At 40.4% G+C, this 15,538-nt stretch overlaps 1 protein-coding gene across 1 annotated transcript; it reads right to left on the bottom strand.

Moving 5' to 3' along the window:
• Nucleotides 1-1,727: 1,727 nt before the first annotated feature.
• Nucleotides 1,728-7,964, bottom strand: larp6a (La ribonucleoprotein 6, translational regulator a). Its single transcript, XM_084928718.1, has 3 exons — nucleotides 6,969-7,964; nucleotides 5,084-5,282; nucleotides 1,728-3,715 (listed from the first exon to the last, which is right to left on the bottom strand). The coding sequence occupies exons 1-3, from the start codon at nucleotides 7,733-7,735 to the stop codon at nucleotides 2,621-2,623; spliced, it is 2,061 nt and encodes a 686-aa protein (XP_084784844.1). The 5' UTR covers nucleotides 7,736-7,964; the 3' UTR covers nucleotides 1,728-2,620.
• Nucleotides 7,965-15,538: the final 7,574 nt, after the last annotated feature.

The raw sequence follows: 15,538 nt of genomic DNA on the forward strand, positions 1-15,538 counted from the left end.
TTTAACAAATGTACTCTCCTCATCCTTCTAATTCTCTCAAGTCCTAAATAAATAGCGTAATGACCTTACTAAATAATTTTATTCATATGTAACTGCACACTGCCCAATTACAAATAATGGCCCCTGTGATAGTTGGTTTTTCTATTATCTGTCTTTATCCTATTTGGTGTAAGTATGAAACTCTCCCTAATGGTTATTATAGAGAATCATCATATGAGAATAATAGTTTAATCTTGTGGTACTTTTCTCAAACAGTCATTATTCTCCCTGCTAACATTAACAGTTACGTGGAGTTGAGCCAAAATATCTGTTTAAGGCAGACAGTATCACGACTTCCTAATTTTGAATTGCTAATCATGCAAAGAGAACAAAAGTTTATTCATCCCTCTCTTACGCAACCACACTTAGTCCCTTTGCATCTCTGAATTTTAGAGCATAGTCCCTGAACCTCTGCATCCAACACTGCCTAAGAGCTTGTGTCCTCCCATTGTGCTTACTCCTACAGGAAATAAGATTTCTAACAAAAAAGTGGATCGACAGAATGATGCAACCACATGAATTTAAAAGTCGTAACAGCTCTACGAGCATCCAACAGCACGGTCCCTTCTTTCATATCTAAATGGTTGCTCAGAACTATTGGAAACCGCCTGAGGACAAGGCACAAATTACATTCTCATAAAAAGTAATACCCACTATTGTATCTTTTCATTTGGCTTTGCAACAACATGGGATCACAATGGAGTAATTAGTTTTATACAAATGAGCAGAGATGATTTATCTGTGTAAAAAGGGAAAACAAAGCTCTGAAATATCTGAATTGAGGACAATTGGTTTTGGCCTCCTTTGTTCTGATATTTCACTATTGTGGTAGGAAGTTGTTTTTGTAGTCATTGAGTGGCTAGCAATTTTCAAATACATAAAATCTGTATGTAAAATGCAGAAAAGGAACATCTGCAGGAAAAATGTAAATGTATAAGGAAAGCAACATGGACATGCTTCTCCATAGCAGACCCTGAAAGGCTTGTAAAAGAATCTTTACATAAACTGAACAAACAGACAAAATCAAGGGGGGGGGGGGGGGGGGGACCATGCTGCAGTGTACAAAGACAGATGTGATATTCCCCAGCAGACAACACCAATCACCAAGCCAAATTTAGACAGGAATGTACTAAAACAATGATCCTGTCCAATAGTCACTTCAGAATCCAAACCTCAATCTAATTAAGATGCTGCGGCAAGACTCGAGAACAGCTGTTCACTTGCAGTCGCTGTGCGACCTGACAGAGTTAAGTGCATGAATGGTATGTGTACGAAAGGTTATTCTCTTAATCTAAATTCAATGGATAGTTTGCATATTACCATAGCAAGATGCAATAAATGATCAGTATTCTAGTAAATACATGTTGCATTTTTTAAAATAATCCCCGCCCCCCCATGTTTCCTTTTCTCAGATGGTTTGTTATATATCCATCCAATGATAAAGTCATAGGATCAAATAATCCAAAAAATGTCATCATCCTCCCATCTGTGCAATTCATTTAAAAAAACAAAAAACCCAACAACTTGAATGAGCCAATTTTGCTTTCCAAGTTTGGAATAGCTTCTACAGTCTGGGCACAGTAACAACATCTCACTTAATCCTTCTCACATATTGAAGTCAAAAATAAGATTAGTCGTGTTCATTTGAAATGACCAAAAGTAATGTCACAAAAAGAACTCAGGCAGAGTGCATATTTAGTGATTTATTTGTACAATAGGAATTGCAGTGTACAAATACCCCAGCTCAGATGTAAAGGCAAGAACATAAGAGCATCTATTCTGCCCGACCTGAAAATCCCTCAAACCTCATTGTGGGCTTAGACTGATGAAAACATGGAAAGGAGAAGTAAAACTTAAAAAAAAAAAAAAAAAAAGCAGCAACAATCAGGCAGCTAACTGCTGAACATGTATAGGGATAAGGAGAACCTTTCCAACCAAGTGTACCAAAAATAAAAATAAAACAAATTTACAAAAATAATGTCCAATTTGAACATTCCAATCTTCGTGGCAGTGGAGCAATTATGGCCTCAGTTTAAGTAGTTTGTAAAAATGGAACTCACATTAGACAGACACAGAAAAGGCATATGGCGATATCTCTATCAAGTCCATGTGCCTGTGAGACTTACACATTTATACGCCATCCACAAACAAGATCTTTTTTTCCTTTTTTAAACACATACAAGAGGACAAGACAACCCCCCTCCCCCCCAACTAAAAAAAAAAAAAAAAAGGAATTCCTTCCTCCAGGTCACCCCAAGTAGAACAAGCTCTCATACAATGGAGGTGGCATGGTTCATGTCAGTGGTGTATTCAAAGTTCTCTCTCAAAACAATATTAATTTACATTCACTCAAATTTCCATTAGTAAATCACTAATGTTACCATGGTAACTCAAAATGTTGTATAAAAATATAACAAAGACTCAAAACTGATGCACTAAAAAAAAAAAAAAAAAAAATTATATATCTACACAGTCTGAAATGTGGGGTGGGGCTTGAGCAACATGGCCAAGAACTGTTTAAATTTCCAATATCTCATTTTATTTCTGGGGGCTCAGCGAATACATAATGAGGCTCAACATATCAAGTCTGAGTAGCAGCAGTCTTTCCCCTCTCAATCGCCACACAGTGAAAGCCACGAGTTCCATCAGGACCCCTTGGCAGCCTCATTACTCCTGGCGGCAGGCCATCAGCATTCTGGATCTTTCTACCTAGCATCGGGCTGCCGACCGGGCTGCTTTCCTGTGATGCCACCTGCTTCCGCCGCTGAACCCACGGGCTCCCTGAAGGTGTGAGGCTACTGTCTGAGGAGTAATCTGCCCAACGACGCCCGGCCTCAGGGCTCAGTCTACCCTCAACAGCTAAGGGAGACTTGTGGGAATGAGGAGATTTGCGCTGAGAACACGGGCTGGCACGAGGGCTAGACCAGGGACTGTTACGTGGGGACATACTTGGACTCAGGTGATTATTCTGGAAGCTAATGCCTGCAGTGGTGGGGCTGAGCTTGTTGCACGACTGGGATTTTCTAGCCAATCTGGGAGATGTAGGGGTGCTCTCTGTCTCTGAAGAGCTGCAAGCAGAGTCGTCCCCATGATACTGAAGCTCTCGTACCCGGCTATTTAGAGAGCGGCTTTTCCGCATCCCTCCTTCCTCACGAGGTCGTTCTTTTGGTACCTTCTTTTTAGGCGGCTTGGTGCCAATCAGAACCACTTTCAACCCCAGTAAACTGGGTCCTCCGTTCTCACTCCCCGCAGCTTCGTTGGCTTTAACAGCAGCCTCCACCTCCTCAAACTCCACAATGGCACATTCTTCAGTGCCCAGCTGAGCGTAGCGACCACTCAGCCTCTTCAGGTCAGCTGGCAGGTCCTTCCCAGGTTTCAAGACTCTAACAGAGGCAATGGCACCGTATGTTCCAAATGCTTTCAGTAACAGTTTCATCAGCTGCTCCTGTTGAGTGGCTCCTCCTTCAGCACTTCCATTATCCTTAGTGAGAGCAGCCAGCTCTGGCCACCTCTGCAAATCACTTAATAGTAGCATGCGGCTGGGCAATGACTCGCTGGCAAAGACTGGTACTGCGGATTTACGTCGCACCTTACGCCCCTCATCATTCAGCTCAAGGATCTTTGAGTGTCTCAGAGCATAAGCAGTGGTTCTCCAGTCACGAGTTAAGTGTTTCACCTGGGGAAAAAAAACAAAAACAAAAACATCTTTGTTACAGTCATATACCCAGTGACCATCGGGTCACAATTTCAGTGAAACTACCTTTAATTATGAGTTATTAAGCTTCAGTAAAAATTGCCATGCTAACTTCAGTCTGTCATCAGGATAGACTAAAAATGTTTCACAGCTTCTTGTTAGTCATACTTCCTAAATCTCTAATTATACCCATTAATTTAAGCCAAAAATTCTGACTTTACTATATTGCCCAAACTTATGTTTTAGCTCAGTGATTCTGAGCTCATTGTTGAATCAGATTAAATCAGCAAGTGCTCGTCCCTTACTATAGTCAGTTTGCCATATAGTACATTCCAAACGTGTAGTGACTAGTACTCTGTTAAAGTATCTCACTATGCCTTAAACTGGTCTACAGCTGTCACTACCCAAATACTGTACATTGCTTGATACTGCACCGAAGGAAAAATTAAACTGACTAGAGTAAGGAGTATGATGTTCTTTATTGTCTACCACATGTACTGTTGCACAGGTGTATACTTATTACATAACAAAAAAACAATGTCAATATGATCCTCTCAGGTACAAGTTTTGGATGTCATCAGGACAGTCCCACCCACCTGCTGTTCAAACTGTTTGCAAGAAGCAACCGGTCATGACAGTTGGCTTTTTCAGAACAGAGCCTGCACCAAGTGCAAGGCAAATAATTAATTTGAACTGTAGCACTATTCTGTTTGAGTCTAAAAATATTGACCTGGAAAGATTTTTATTCATCAAATTCAGAAAATATTTTTTTAGAAAATGCACATCAGTATTTTTCTTCTGGCCAATGTATGGAAGCCCGTTTCCGCCACACAAAAAAAAAAAAAAAAAAAAAAAGGATCCATAACTCAAAATTTCGAGTTAGCGCTGCCAATCAGTGATCTACGTGAATGACGTCATTTCCTCATTACCCGGAAGCTGAAGCCCTCAGCTACAAATGCTACAGCTAAGCTACCGGTATTACATCCAGTCGTGAATGCACAGATTGCTGAGTGTTTTCAGCCTGGCTTCACAAATGATGAAATCCCTGTGTTATTAGCTGAATCACATGGTGTTACTATCAGCAAACGTACTCGCAAAAGCGCCAATTTGTTGGGATCCATTTTTGAGTGCGCGTTCCTCTGTGCCATATGCTTCCGGGTAACAAGAAAGCGACCTCATTCAGGTATATTTTTGATCGGCAGAGCTAACTCAAAATTTTGAGAAAAGTAACTCGAAATTTTGAGTTATGGATACTAGCTTTTTTGTTTTTATTTAGTGGCGGAAACGGGCTTCCATAGAAATGAGACCTTGCCGTGTTTCTAGACTACCCCAAAATTTTGCCACCGTTACCTTTTTGAAGGAGGTGAGCAACTTGACGCTAACAAACCCGAGTTTGTTACGTCTGACATGTTTAAGCAGGAAGGCATCATGCTCCAAGTTTTCATCAGACAGGTAGTACTCAATCTGAGTAACCAACTTCTGGATAAGCTCTGGATCCGGGGGCTGCCAGCTCTCCTCCTCCAGTTCTCCTCCACTGGTCCCGGCACCACTGTGTGTGGGAAGATAACGTGCATCATGGCCAGAGAACCTTTTTTTTTAGTGCGTTACCGAAATAGCAGAATGTTTCATATTCTCAACCACCAACATTACAACTGTTACACATTTTACTTTCATTAATACAATAAGCCAGAGGCTTACAAGTTTTTGGCAGTAATACAATCTTATCCTGTCAATTCTCCAAACAACATGCTGGCATGAGAAGCGTTTGACCGTTTGCTTCCCTTCTTCCTGATTTTTCTTTCAGCAGTTGACAAGCTGCGTCTCTAGCCACAGTCACCATGCCTCAGTGCCAGACCTTTACACCAGTGTCCCGCCAATCCTGAAACTGCCAAGACCTCTCCATCTGAAGGCCAGAGACACAGGCTCTCCCTCCCACATAGAATATGGTGGTTCACCACATCAACTTCACACAGTTTACAAAAACTGGTATCAACAGTGCATAACTGAAGCTTTGAGGCATAATTTGACAGCAGCCTGACAGCTGCCGTAAAGCTGCACAGTCAGGTAGTCTTACAGATTAGAGTGAGGGTCTGAATGAAATTTTGTGGATGACTCATCACCTCCTCCAGCCTCCTCCCTCACACACCCTCGCTCAGCAGCTTTCCAGCCCACTGACCATACAGCTGGCACGAGCCCACATCTTCCCCAGGATGTCAGATAAAGCACGACAAGAATTTAGAAGAGAATACCTTCCTGCATTCCTCAAATAATAGGGCGAGAGGCACGAGCAAAGACAACGCAAGAGATTATTAGATAGTTAAACATTTATTTTCAGGTCACTCTACACAAGTTCTATGGAGGAATGCAGGAGGAATATTAGACTAACAAACCAACAGCTTACATTTAACACGTCCTAAAAACGATTCCTAGACCTTAACCAATTAAAATACCAGCTGTGTGAAAAACGTGCTGTAAAGCAGTAGCTTGCAGGCATTACCTAGCCCTTTGTCACACAGGTCACACCTCAGTAGCTCCAAGTAAACAAATGCTTGGTATGAAGAAAGCGATTTATTTTCCCCTTTGGCCTTTCTATCACTGACTCACTCTTTGCGCATGTAGTTCAAGTAGGGACCTTATAGGCCAGAGGATAAAAATAGCAGGCCATGACGCAGGGGAATTAGATTAAAGTGAAGGTGCCATCCTTTATCTCTCCGTCTCAGGTGTCTAGCTTTATAGCTATGATGCTGCCTACAGGTGGTTAAACACTTCCAACCCAAAAGACAATAATAATAAATAATAATATCCCTCAATAATATCCCTGTCAGGATTTACACTCCCAATTGTAAGCATCTATTTTCATCTCTCGTACTGCACTCGTTGCCGGGTTTTGTTGTGCCTGTGATGCACCTGTTGGAATTTGTGACATTTCTACAATAGCCTTTCATGTAAGTGGCATTCTTATACTGAAACAAAACAGTCCAACTGTGCCAAAGCTGCTCCCGTGCTATCATCATCAGCTTAAGAATAAAATTCAGAGCACAAAGACACTCGTGGGGCTCCAGTAAGAACTAACAGTCACTTGTTTTACTTCCAACCTTGCTGAACTTCTTTGGAGGGAATTGAACAACTAAACTAACAGGTTTCACATAAACGTGTAGGATATGATTTAGTTAGTTTGAGTTTTCACAGCACTAGGTATTACGGTAATTAACTTAAAGTAGCAAATAACACAAACCTCGATTTGTCATGTCTTCCGATTTCGTCCTCGCTACAGCTACCTCCGAGGAAGTCAGCATTATTGGATGTCACTTCCTCGGGTTCCTCGTCCTCAGCCGCTTGAATGGCCACTGTTATCGTCACCGTCCCCATCTCCTGCGAGAGCTGGTCCACGGTAATTACCTCATCTATGCCCTGCTCCGCCGACGCATCCGAGGCGCATTCCGTTGAGTTCACACTGGGTACCCCCACGGACCCGCTCATATTCTTCGAATAAGTAGAGGTGGTTTCACCCGGTCCCTTCACGTCCACGATTTTAGCAGCAGCAGCAGCGCCTCTCTGGAAGCTTTTAATCTTACCCGACTCGAAGGCACAGACAGGATACGGGGCGCCCAAAGCTGCACGTCGCCTTTTCGGGCACAGGTGATGGCGGAAAAGGACCCAGGGGGCTCCGAAGACGCGCTCCACGGCTCGCCAAAGACCCCCGATCCAAATCAGACCCGACGAAGGGCCCTTAGGAGCAGCGGGGCTTGTAGCAGCCAGCGAGACGCAGTCTGGACCTGGTGAGACCGACGGTCTGGAGCCTCCTTGTGCTTCTGCTTCTGCTGCTGCTTTTACTTCCTCATATGTAAGAGGCTCTCTGCTTTTGAAACGAGCTCTGGGATTGGGCCGCTGTAGCGTCTCTTCGCACTCATTCCCAACCCACAAGCAAAAGCTGACACAAAGCCAAGAAGGAGGCAAGAGAAAGGAGAGGCAACGCATGAAGGCGTTCACCAAAGCGTACATCTTTTGGTTTTTAGTTTTCCCCCCAGACAGAGTGTTGTCTAAGTCTGCGAAAACACGAACGTCCCGGCCACATGTCTCTAAGTAGGGGAGCAAATTCACGTGTTTCTAATTGGAAAATTGCCATGCCAAGGACGAACCCCTCCGCTAACGCTGCTAATTGGATAATAGGGTTTTAGCGTGTAGTGGCAAGCAGGAGGCAAGTTTTACAGGTACATGTCCCCAAAGCAAGCAGGAAAGTAGAACAACAGTAACCGCTCGGGAACGGTAGAGGCGGCAAGGGGTTAAAAGTACAGATAACTAAACGTTATATTTGTTTTATTCTGTTATACTTTATTCAAAAACGATGTATTCAAGATTTGTATGCAACTGGCCAAATGTACGGGCCCACTGAAACCGACCCTGAACTGGCAGTTTAAGGTTTAAAAAACAGTTTTATGTTCTTGTTATAGAATTTTTTTTCCTGCTAAGTTATTGCAATATACTGTTTCGAAGCCATGTCAGGATTTTTACTTTTTGTTAAATTTTATTTGAAATAAGCCTCTGTCAGTGCGCCCCAGGGTGGCTGTGGCTACAATGTAGCTTGCCATCACCAGTGTGTGAATGTGTGTGTGAATGGGTGGATGACTGAATGTGTAAAGCGCTTTGGGGTCCTCAGGGGCTAGTAAAGCGCTATACAAATACAGGCCATTTACCATAAATTAATCCAAAGAATATTAATTCCAAAAATGATTGCCAATATCAGTGACCATTATTGATGTAAGTAAAAAAACCCCAAAAAAAACAGTAAATATTTAACATTTTTATTTAAAATGTGTGCATTTTCTACCAAACCATACCTCTCTTGTAATTATTACTTTGCTTGCTCTTTAATGAAACTAGTAATATAAAAGTGAAACTTTTTGTTCTTTGACTTAGGCCCTGAGCCCTTAATAAGAATATTATATTATATTATATTTTCAGAGTCACTGATTTCATTACTGTTGTAGAGGAAATGTATGTAGGTGTCCAGCTAGAATATTAATTCTAATCATATGGTCACTTTTTTATAGGCTTTACCTGAGGTCCATTTTTGCAGCTAGCCATTGGCTTTCAGCTAATAACCCTGCAAATCACCCACACCGATGTCATGCAGCTCTGCGTGAAATATCTTTACTCCTCCCCACTGGCAAGCCAGGCTCACAGCTGGTGGGCAGTCTGACTCATTCTCTGCACCACATGCCATACAGTGCTCCAGTTTGTGTACAATGCAACATGGGGAGAGAAGGGGGGAAGGAGAGAGACAATGAGTGAGAGAAAGGAAAGAAAAGTTTGCCAACAAATAATCTAAAGCATTTAGTGTCTTATTGTATGCGTATCTGCTAGGATCAACTGAGAGAGCCTGCCAGTTTGTAGAAATACCCAGGATTGCATTTGTGTTTTCTGTCTTTTTCGGTTTGTAAATCTAGTGAATTAGAAAAGTTTTCTGTGAAACAGAAGTCAGAAAACACTGTTAGGGTGATTGTGTTCATGGTAAAAACCTCTAAATAATCCCGCAGTCCACTTCCTCTTAACTATAATTGTTCCTTGGCATACATAGCCACTTTCATTTCTTTTTTCAAACATCTGTTCATCTCTTTATAGTGTTTACAAAAAATTTACAATGAGGTACAAAAAAATCTTGTTTATGTGATTGGAGTGGCTCTGTATGATTCATCTGCATTTCATAACAAAAACAAAGTAAAAAAGAACTATGGGGAGTTTCAAAAATCAGAACTCTTTGATTGGACTATTTGCAGGCACCTTTGTCCACATCTTACTCTTTCATCTTTCATGATCAGTATTTTCTACTTCTTGGACCAAGAAAACTCTGAACATTAACCATGAAAGAGGGAATTTAAAGAGTTTTTCACTCCTTTTTTCCCACTTTTTTGAGGTTTTCTGTTTTCAATTAGATTGTTTGTATAATCCCACTTGGGCATTTAAATTAGTCACAAACAGAGTATATAAACTAATCTAATGCATACAAAGTCTGGAAACAATTTAAAAGATACAGACATATTTATAGATTGCAAAACTGCACAGTTATTAAAACAACATTAAGAGCATAACAATGAAAAGACATTTGTGCACTGCACAATAGCAGACTTGATATAAAACATGTTACTGAAATGCCCCAGTGAACAGATATGCCTTTAGCTAATTTTCTGAAGTCTGTATAATCAGCAAATCTCAGGTGAGCGGGAAGAGCATTCCATAGGTCAGGTGCCATGGCCTCAAAAACCTGCATGCCCACAGGCAGGTTTGTAAAACAGACAATAATTTTCTGGTATTCAGTTATAGAGTAATGAAAAGGAAAAGGTTCGGCTCTGGTAAGGAAGCAAATGTGCTGTCACCAATGATTAATTGTCCAGCCTTTGATTTAAATCCAACCCAATATGGCATTGATTTTATAAAATAAAGCTTGAATTCCTGATGCTGTGTGAGTCCTTATTAACCAGTCATTAGGACTGAAACCTCTCAGTTTTAGATTTTTACAGATTTACTTTCAGAAGACAAATGTTACCATATTATTTAAATATATCAATGTATTATGACCTCAAAGCAGAGGTCAGTCATGCTCATAACTTTCTATTAAAATCAAAAATTCTAAAATTCACAGACCTGGTTCATTTTCTCACTGCACAAATTATGTATAAAGCAATAAATAACCTGCTTCCTGACAATATTCTAAAACTGTTTTCTAAAAGGGAATGGGAATGCAATTTGAGGGGGAATTAAATTTAAAACATCCTTGTATCCGTACAACATTAAAGAGTTTTTGCATCTCTGTGTGTGGAGTGAAGCTGTGGAACAGACTAAGTAAAGATACGAAGCAATGTCCGAACATGGCGCAGTTTAAAAAGCGGTTTAAGGATATGGTTTTTACAGGGTACAGGGAGGAGGTAGAGATTTGATAGGGTGTTATTGTCCAATATTTTCATGTGTGTGCGGGTGCATGGGTATGTTGGTATAGGTATATATATCTGTAGGTTGTGTATCCTTTGAGGTGTTACTGGGGTTATTGAAAATGTGTATATGTGTGTATGTGTATATACGTATGTATGGATAGATAGAAACATAAAAAATTAATAATAAAAAAAACACATAACATATAATGTAATTGCAAGGAGGTATTTCTGTTGTCTATTGATTACTAGATAGTGGAAAAGGGGTGGGATTAAATAAGCTTGTGCTTCTTCCTGCTCCTTTTTGAACATGGAAGTTATTTGTAGTTGTGGTTGCTCGTTTTCCTTTTGTTTTGCTTTGTTTATTTGTCTCTTTTACTTCTATGTTGTTGTACTTTTTCAACATGTTCAAAATAAAGATTCAATCAATCAATCAATCAATCAATCAATCAATCACTTTAACATTTCCTGTTTGGTCAGTGTTGTTTTGTCAGTTTCTGGGTTTCATTACTTTGGACTAAAACATCTCAACAGCTGTAGGATGGGTTATGATGAAATTTTGAACTGACATTACCCTAAAAACTTGTGTAACCCCATGACCTTTCCCCTAAATCTATGACATTTGATCTACGTTGCCTGTCCTTTATCTTTGTTGCTGGTGCTAATGTTACTATATTTATGTTAGCACAGCTGTGCAGCCTGACAGCCGCTAGCAAATGTTTAAAAGCAAAGGAACCACTTACAATGACTCATTTAATTCAGAGAAAGCTTTCAGATGGGCAGTATATCCAGCTGAGTTTAGGATTCTTAAATAGAAAGAGTACCACTGCGAAAACCTTATTTGCTATTTTTTTGATGTTGCTGTCTTGTTGTTGTTTTAAGTATGTAAGGATGTACACTAATGCTCGTCTCTTTAGCAGACCCTGCCATTATTGGTATGATTTCACATGATTGAACGAATGGTGCTGAACAACCAGGCAAATTTTCCCTTTCATGTTTCTATTTTACTTTCCTGTTTGAAGAAATGAGTCACGGTTGTAACCCTGCTAGTCCCCACTTATTCCAATCCACATGACAAATAAAGTGCTGTTTGGGCATGCATACATTAAAGTAATTCTTTCAGTTTTGTTCCACTGTGTGTTTTCTCTTATTGCACTTTTTTTTCCAAACACTGACCTTGTTATGTAACATATAATGATACTGTGGATCATACAATCTGTCTGTAGGCAAAAAGACAGAATTACAGTTATAGTTAAAGAAGCACAAGGAAATAAATGTTTAAAATGATTAACCCCTCATTGTCATGTTCATTTAATTTCACACAAACTGTGATGTGACATAAATTGTTTCAGCTATTAAGGGTTAACCAAAAATGTTTGCTAACCGATTTGAATGACAAGAAAAACTGGAGCGAACTCAGTCACCCCCTTGCACTCTTTCTCTCTTTTTCTCTGTCTCTCTGTCTTTAACCCAAGTGTTCGCCCTACACTGTAACCATGTACACGTACATGGGGGTTGCTTTTTGTCCGTAGCAGGGAGGCAGATCGCTTCAATATGACTAAAGGGGATCTGTTTTATATCCCCACAGCATGAGAAATGCAGGCATACACACACTTCTTTCTTTTTTCCTTTTGAATGTTTAGAAATGATGTTTGTACATCTAGATTTCATCTGTCAGTCAAGGCAAAGGCCACGCTGTGCTTTTGCCAACAAATCAGCACTGCTGGTACAATTACACTATATTTTGATTATTTGTTGTTTCATGATGAAAAAACACATCCCCCGAGGGTATACGTTTCTCTGGCAACCAACAATATATGTCCCTTTTGCTGTGTTGTATGTCAGACTTATACAGAATGTGATATTTTCAGGTTCACATTTCAAATGTTTGAGGGCAAGCTGTACTCATTTCATATTTATGTGTGGACGTATCTACCTCTTTGATCTTTGTTAACTATAATTATAATCTTTTGTAGTTGTTTTTTGGTCAATTTAAACTTTTGATGTATTAACAAAATACGTAATGGCAGAAATTTGCAAAACAAAAATTTGGTGCTGTGTCTGTTTTCTGTCCAGGAAACAACAATCTGAATTAGAGCACCAAATATCTGTCTATATAGAGCTAAATTTAAATAGTACTTTGTCAATATGGCCTGCCACTCAAACTGTTCATCACCTCCCATCATATGTGTCAGCCTGTGCTTCATGAATAGACAATGACAGGCAGTGTGTGGGATGTCCCTTTTGATGAATCTGGACTTGTCTTCACTTAGCAACAGCTTATTACTGCCAGAGTAAAAAGGGCTGAAAATACATCATAATCTATTTTATGACAATTGTTGTTTTGGCAAGGCTGCTGACTAACCAACCCCTGGATTAAATGGTTCTTAGAGTGAAAAGACTGGTAAATCTATGGATAAAGACAAGGTGCAAAATACCCTCTGTTTATGATATTACAAGAATAAAACAAAAATATAACTTGTATTCCGACTTTGCTCTGTACTTTGTTGAAGCACCTTTGGCAACAATTATTGCATATGATGCAACGAGCTTTAAATGCAAGAATGCACACCTATTTTGGGGCAGAACCTCTCAAACGCCATGTGGCTGGATGGGGAACAGCAGTGCACAGCCATTTTCAGATCTCTCAAGAGATGTTCAATCAGATTCAAGTCTGGGCTCTGGTTCTGATAGGACATTCACAGAGTGGTCTTGAAGCCACTCCTTTATTATCTTAGCTGTGTGCTTAGGCTTGTTGTATTGTTGGGAGATGAACCTTAGCCCCAGTCCGAGGTTGGGGGTATTCTGGAGCAGGTTATCATCAGGCATGTACATTCCTCCATCCATCTTTCCCTCTACCCTGACTCAACCCTCCCACTTTTGCTGCCAAAAAAAAAATTATCCCCACAGCATAATGCTGCCACCACCATGCTTCACTACAGGGATGATTTTGGCCAGGTGATGAGTGGTGCCTGGTTTCCTCCAGACATGACACTCGGCATTCAGGCCAAGGTGTTCATTCTTTGTCTCAGACCACAAGACCACAAGAAGATATGATTTTATCCATGACAATGCCAAACCATTGTCATGGATAAAATCATATCTTTCCGAAAGGAGTTTTTGTGTCAAGCTGGGACTGGCCGCTTCCTCTGTGGCCCCTCTGCTTTGGGGTGTGCCCCAGGGATCTATCCTTGGGCCATTATTTTTCTCGCTGTATTTACTCCCCCTTGGTGCGATTTTTCGTAAACACGGAGTGTCATTTCATTTGTATGCCGATGACTATCAGCTTTACTTACCTTTTAGTCATTTGGATACCTCCCCATGTCAACCACTGCTTGACTGTCTTAGCGATATTAAATTATGGATGGCAAATAATTTTTTGAATTTTAATGGTCGCAAAACGGAAGTAATTTTATATGGCCTGCATCGTTCTACTGATACCCCAGATGTTGATTTTGGTGATTTGACCTCTCATCTGAAAAGTTCAATCACTAATCTTGGTGTTAAACTTGATTCTGCGCTTACTTTTGAAGGTCATGTAAATGGGGTGGTAAAATCAGCTTTTTATCACCTCAGACACCTGTCGAAGGTTAAGCCTTTCCTTTCTAAACCCAATTTGGAAACTCTTATTAATGCTTTTATCACCTCACGTCTGGACTATTGTAATTCCCTTTTAATAGGGGTCGGGTCGGGCACCTTGTCACGCCTGCAGTTAGTGCAAAATGCGGCGGCGCGATTTTTAACCGGTAGTAGGAAATTCGATCACATCACTCCGGTTCTGGCTTCCTTGCATTGGCTTCCCATTGAATTTAGGGTTCGTTTTAAAGTCCTTTTATTGGTTTTTAAATCTTTAAATGGCCTGGCTCCCGTCTACTTATCTGATTTGCTGAAGCCACATGTTTCTCCTCGCTCGCTCCGTTCAGCTGAGCAGCTGCTGCTGTCAGTCCCTAAGTCGCGGCTGAAATGCAGAGGAGACCGTGCCTTTTCAATTGCGGCTCCGATGCTCTGGAATAACCTTCCCCTCCAAATTAGACAAGCGTCATCAGTGCAGGTCTTTAAGTCCAGATTGAAAACCTATTTTTATTCCCTGGCTTTTAACTCTGTAGGAAACTGACACCTTCTTATTTATTTTATTGTATGTAATGATTTTATGGTATTTTTAATTTGGTAGTTGTTTTGATCTGTGTTGTTCAGCACTTTGGTCTGCCTGGTGTGTTCTTAAAGTGCTATACAAATAAACGATGATGATGATGATGATGATGATGATGAATCAGCATTCTGAGAAATTCCAAAATTGCTGTTGACTCACTGCTATGACTTACCGACACAGCTAAATAGAACATAATTAGTGCTATGTGTTGCACCTGTGCCTTTTCTTATACTTACAGAGAAAAACAGTGCAGAAGGTCTGCTACGAGTGTTAATGTGCGTTTAATTTTATTTTTTGTCAGCACTGCATCAATTATATGGAGTGCAATAAAGTAGTGAAAAAACCCCTCAATATTTTCACAGGTGCAGGTCGAAGTAATTACAGGGTTTTGAAATACTTTGGTTTAATTGTATTCAGAAATTTGATGGGAGAAGTGCATACAATACACAGCTAATGTGTTTTATATGCAAATGTTGTTTAGTTGTGTTACATATTACACATTACACTACAATTAGGATATGTTGAAGATACTGCTGCTCATATTCTTTCGACCTATCTAACTTTCTTCTGTTGGTTGGCTGGCTTGAAAACACTGACTCGACCTCAGTCTCAAAAGTTGGTGTGACTGACCAGGGCAAAGGTTAATAGTCTTTGCTTGGTCTACCTCTATGTCAAAGCAGTGCTTTTTTCTTCTGCATTAACTTTGAGATAGGTGTCTTCTGAGAGGGG

The sequence above is a fragment of the Perissodus microlepis genome, chromosome 1, assembly GCF_051167445.1.
Source record: "Perissodus microlepis isolate ML-2025 ecotype Zambia chromosome 1, ASM5116744v1, whole genome shotgun sequence".
Classification (NCBI taxonomy): domain Eukaryota; kingdom Metazoa; phylum Chordata; class Actinopteri; order Cichliformes; family Cichlidae; genus Perissodus; species Perissodus microlepis.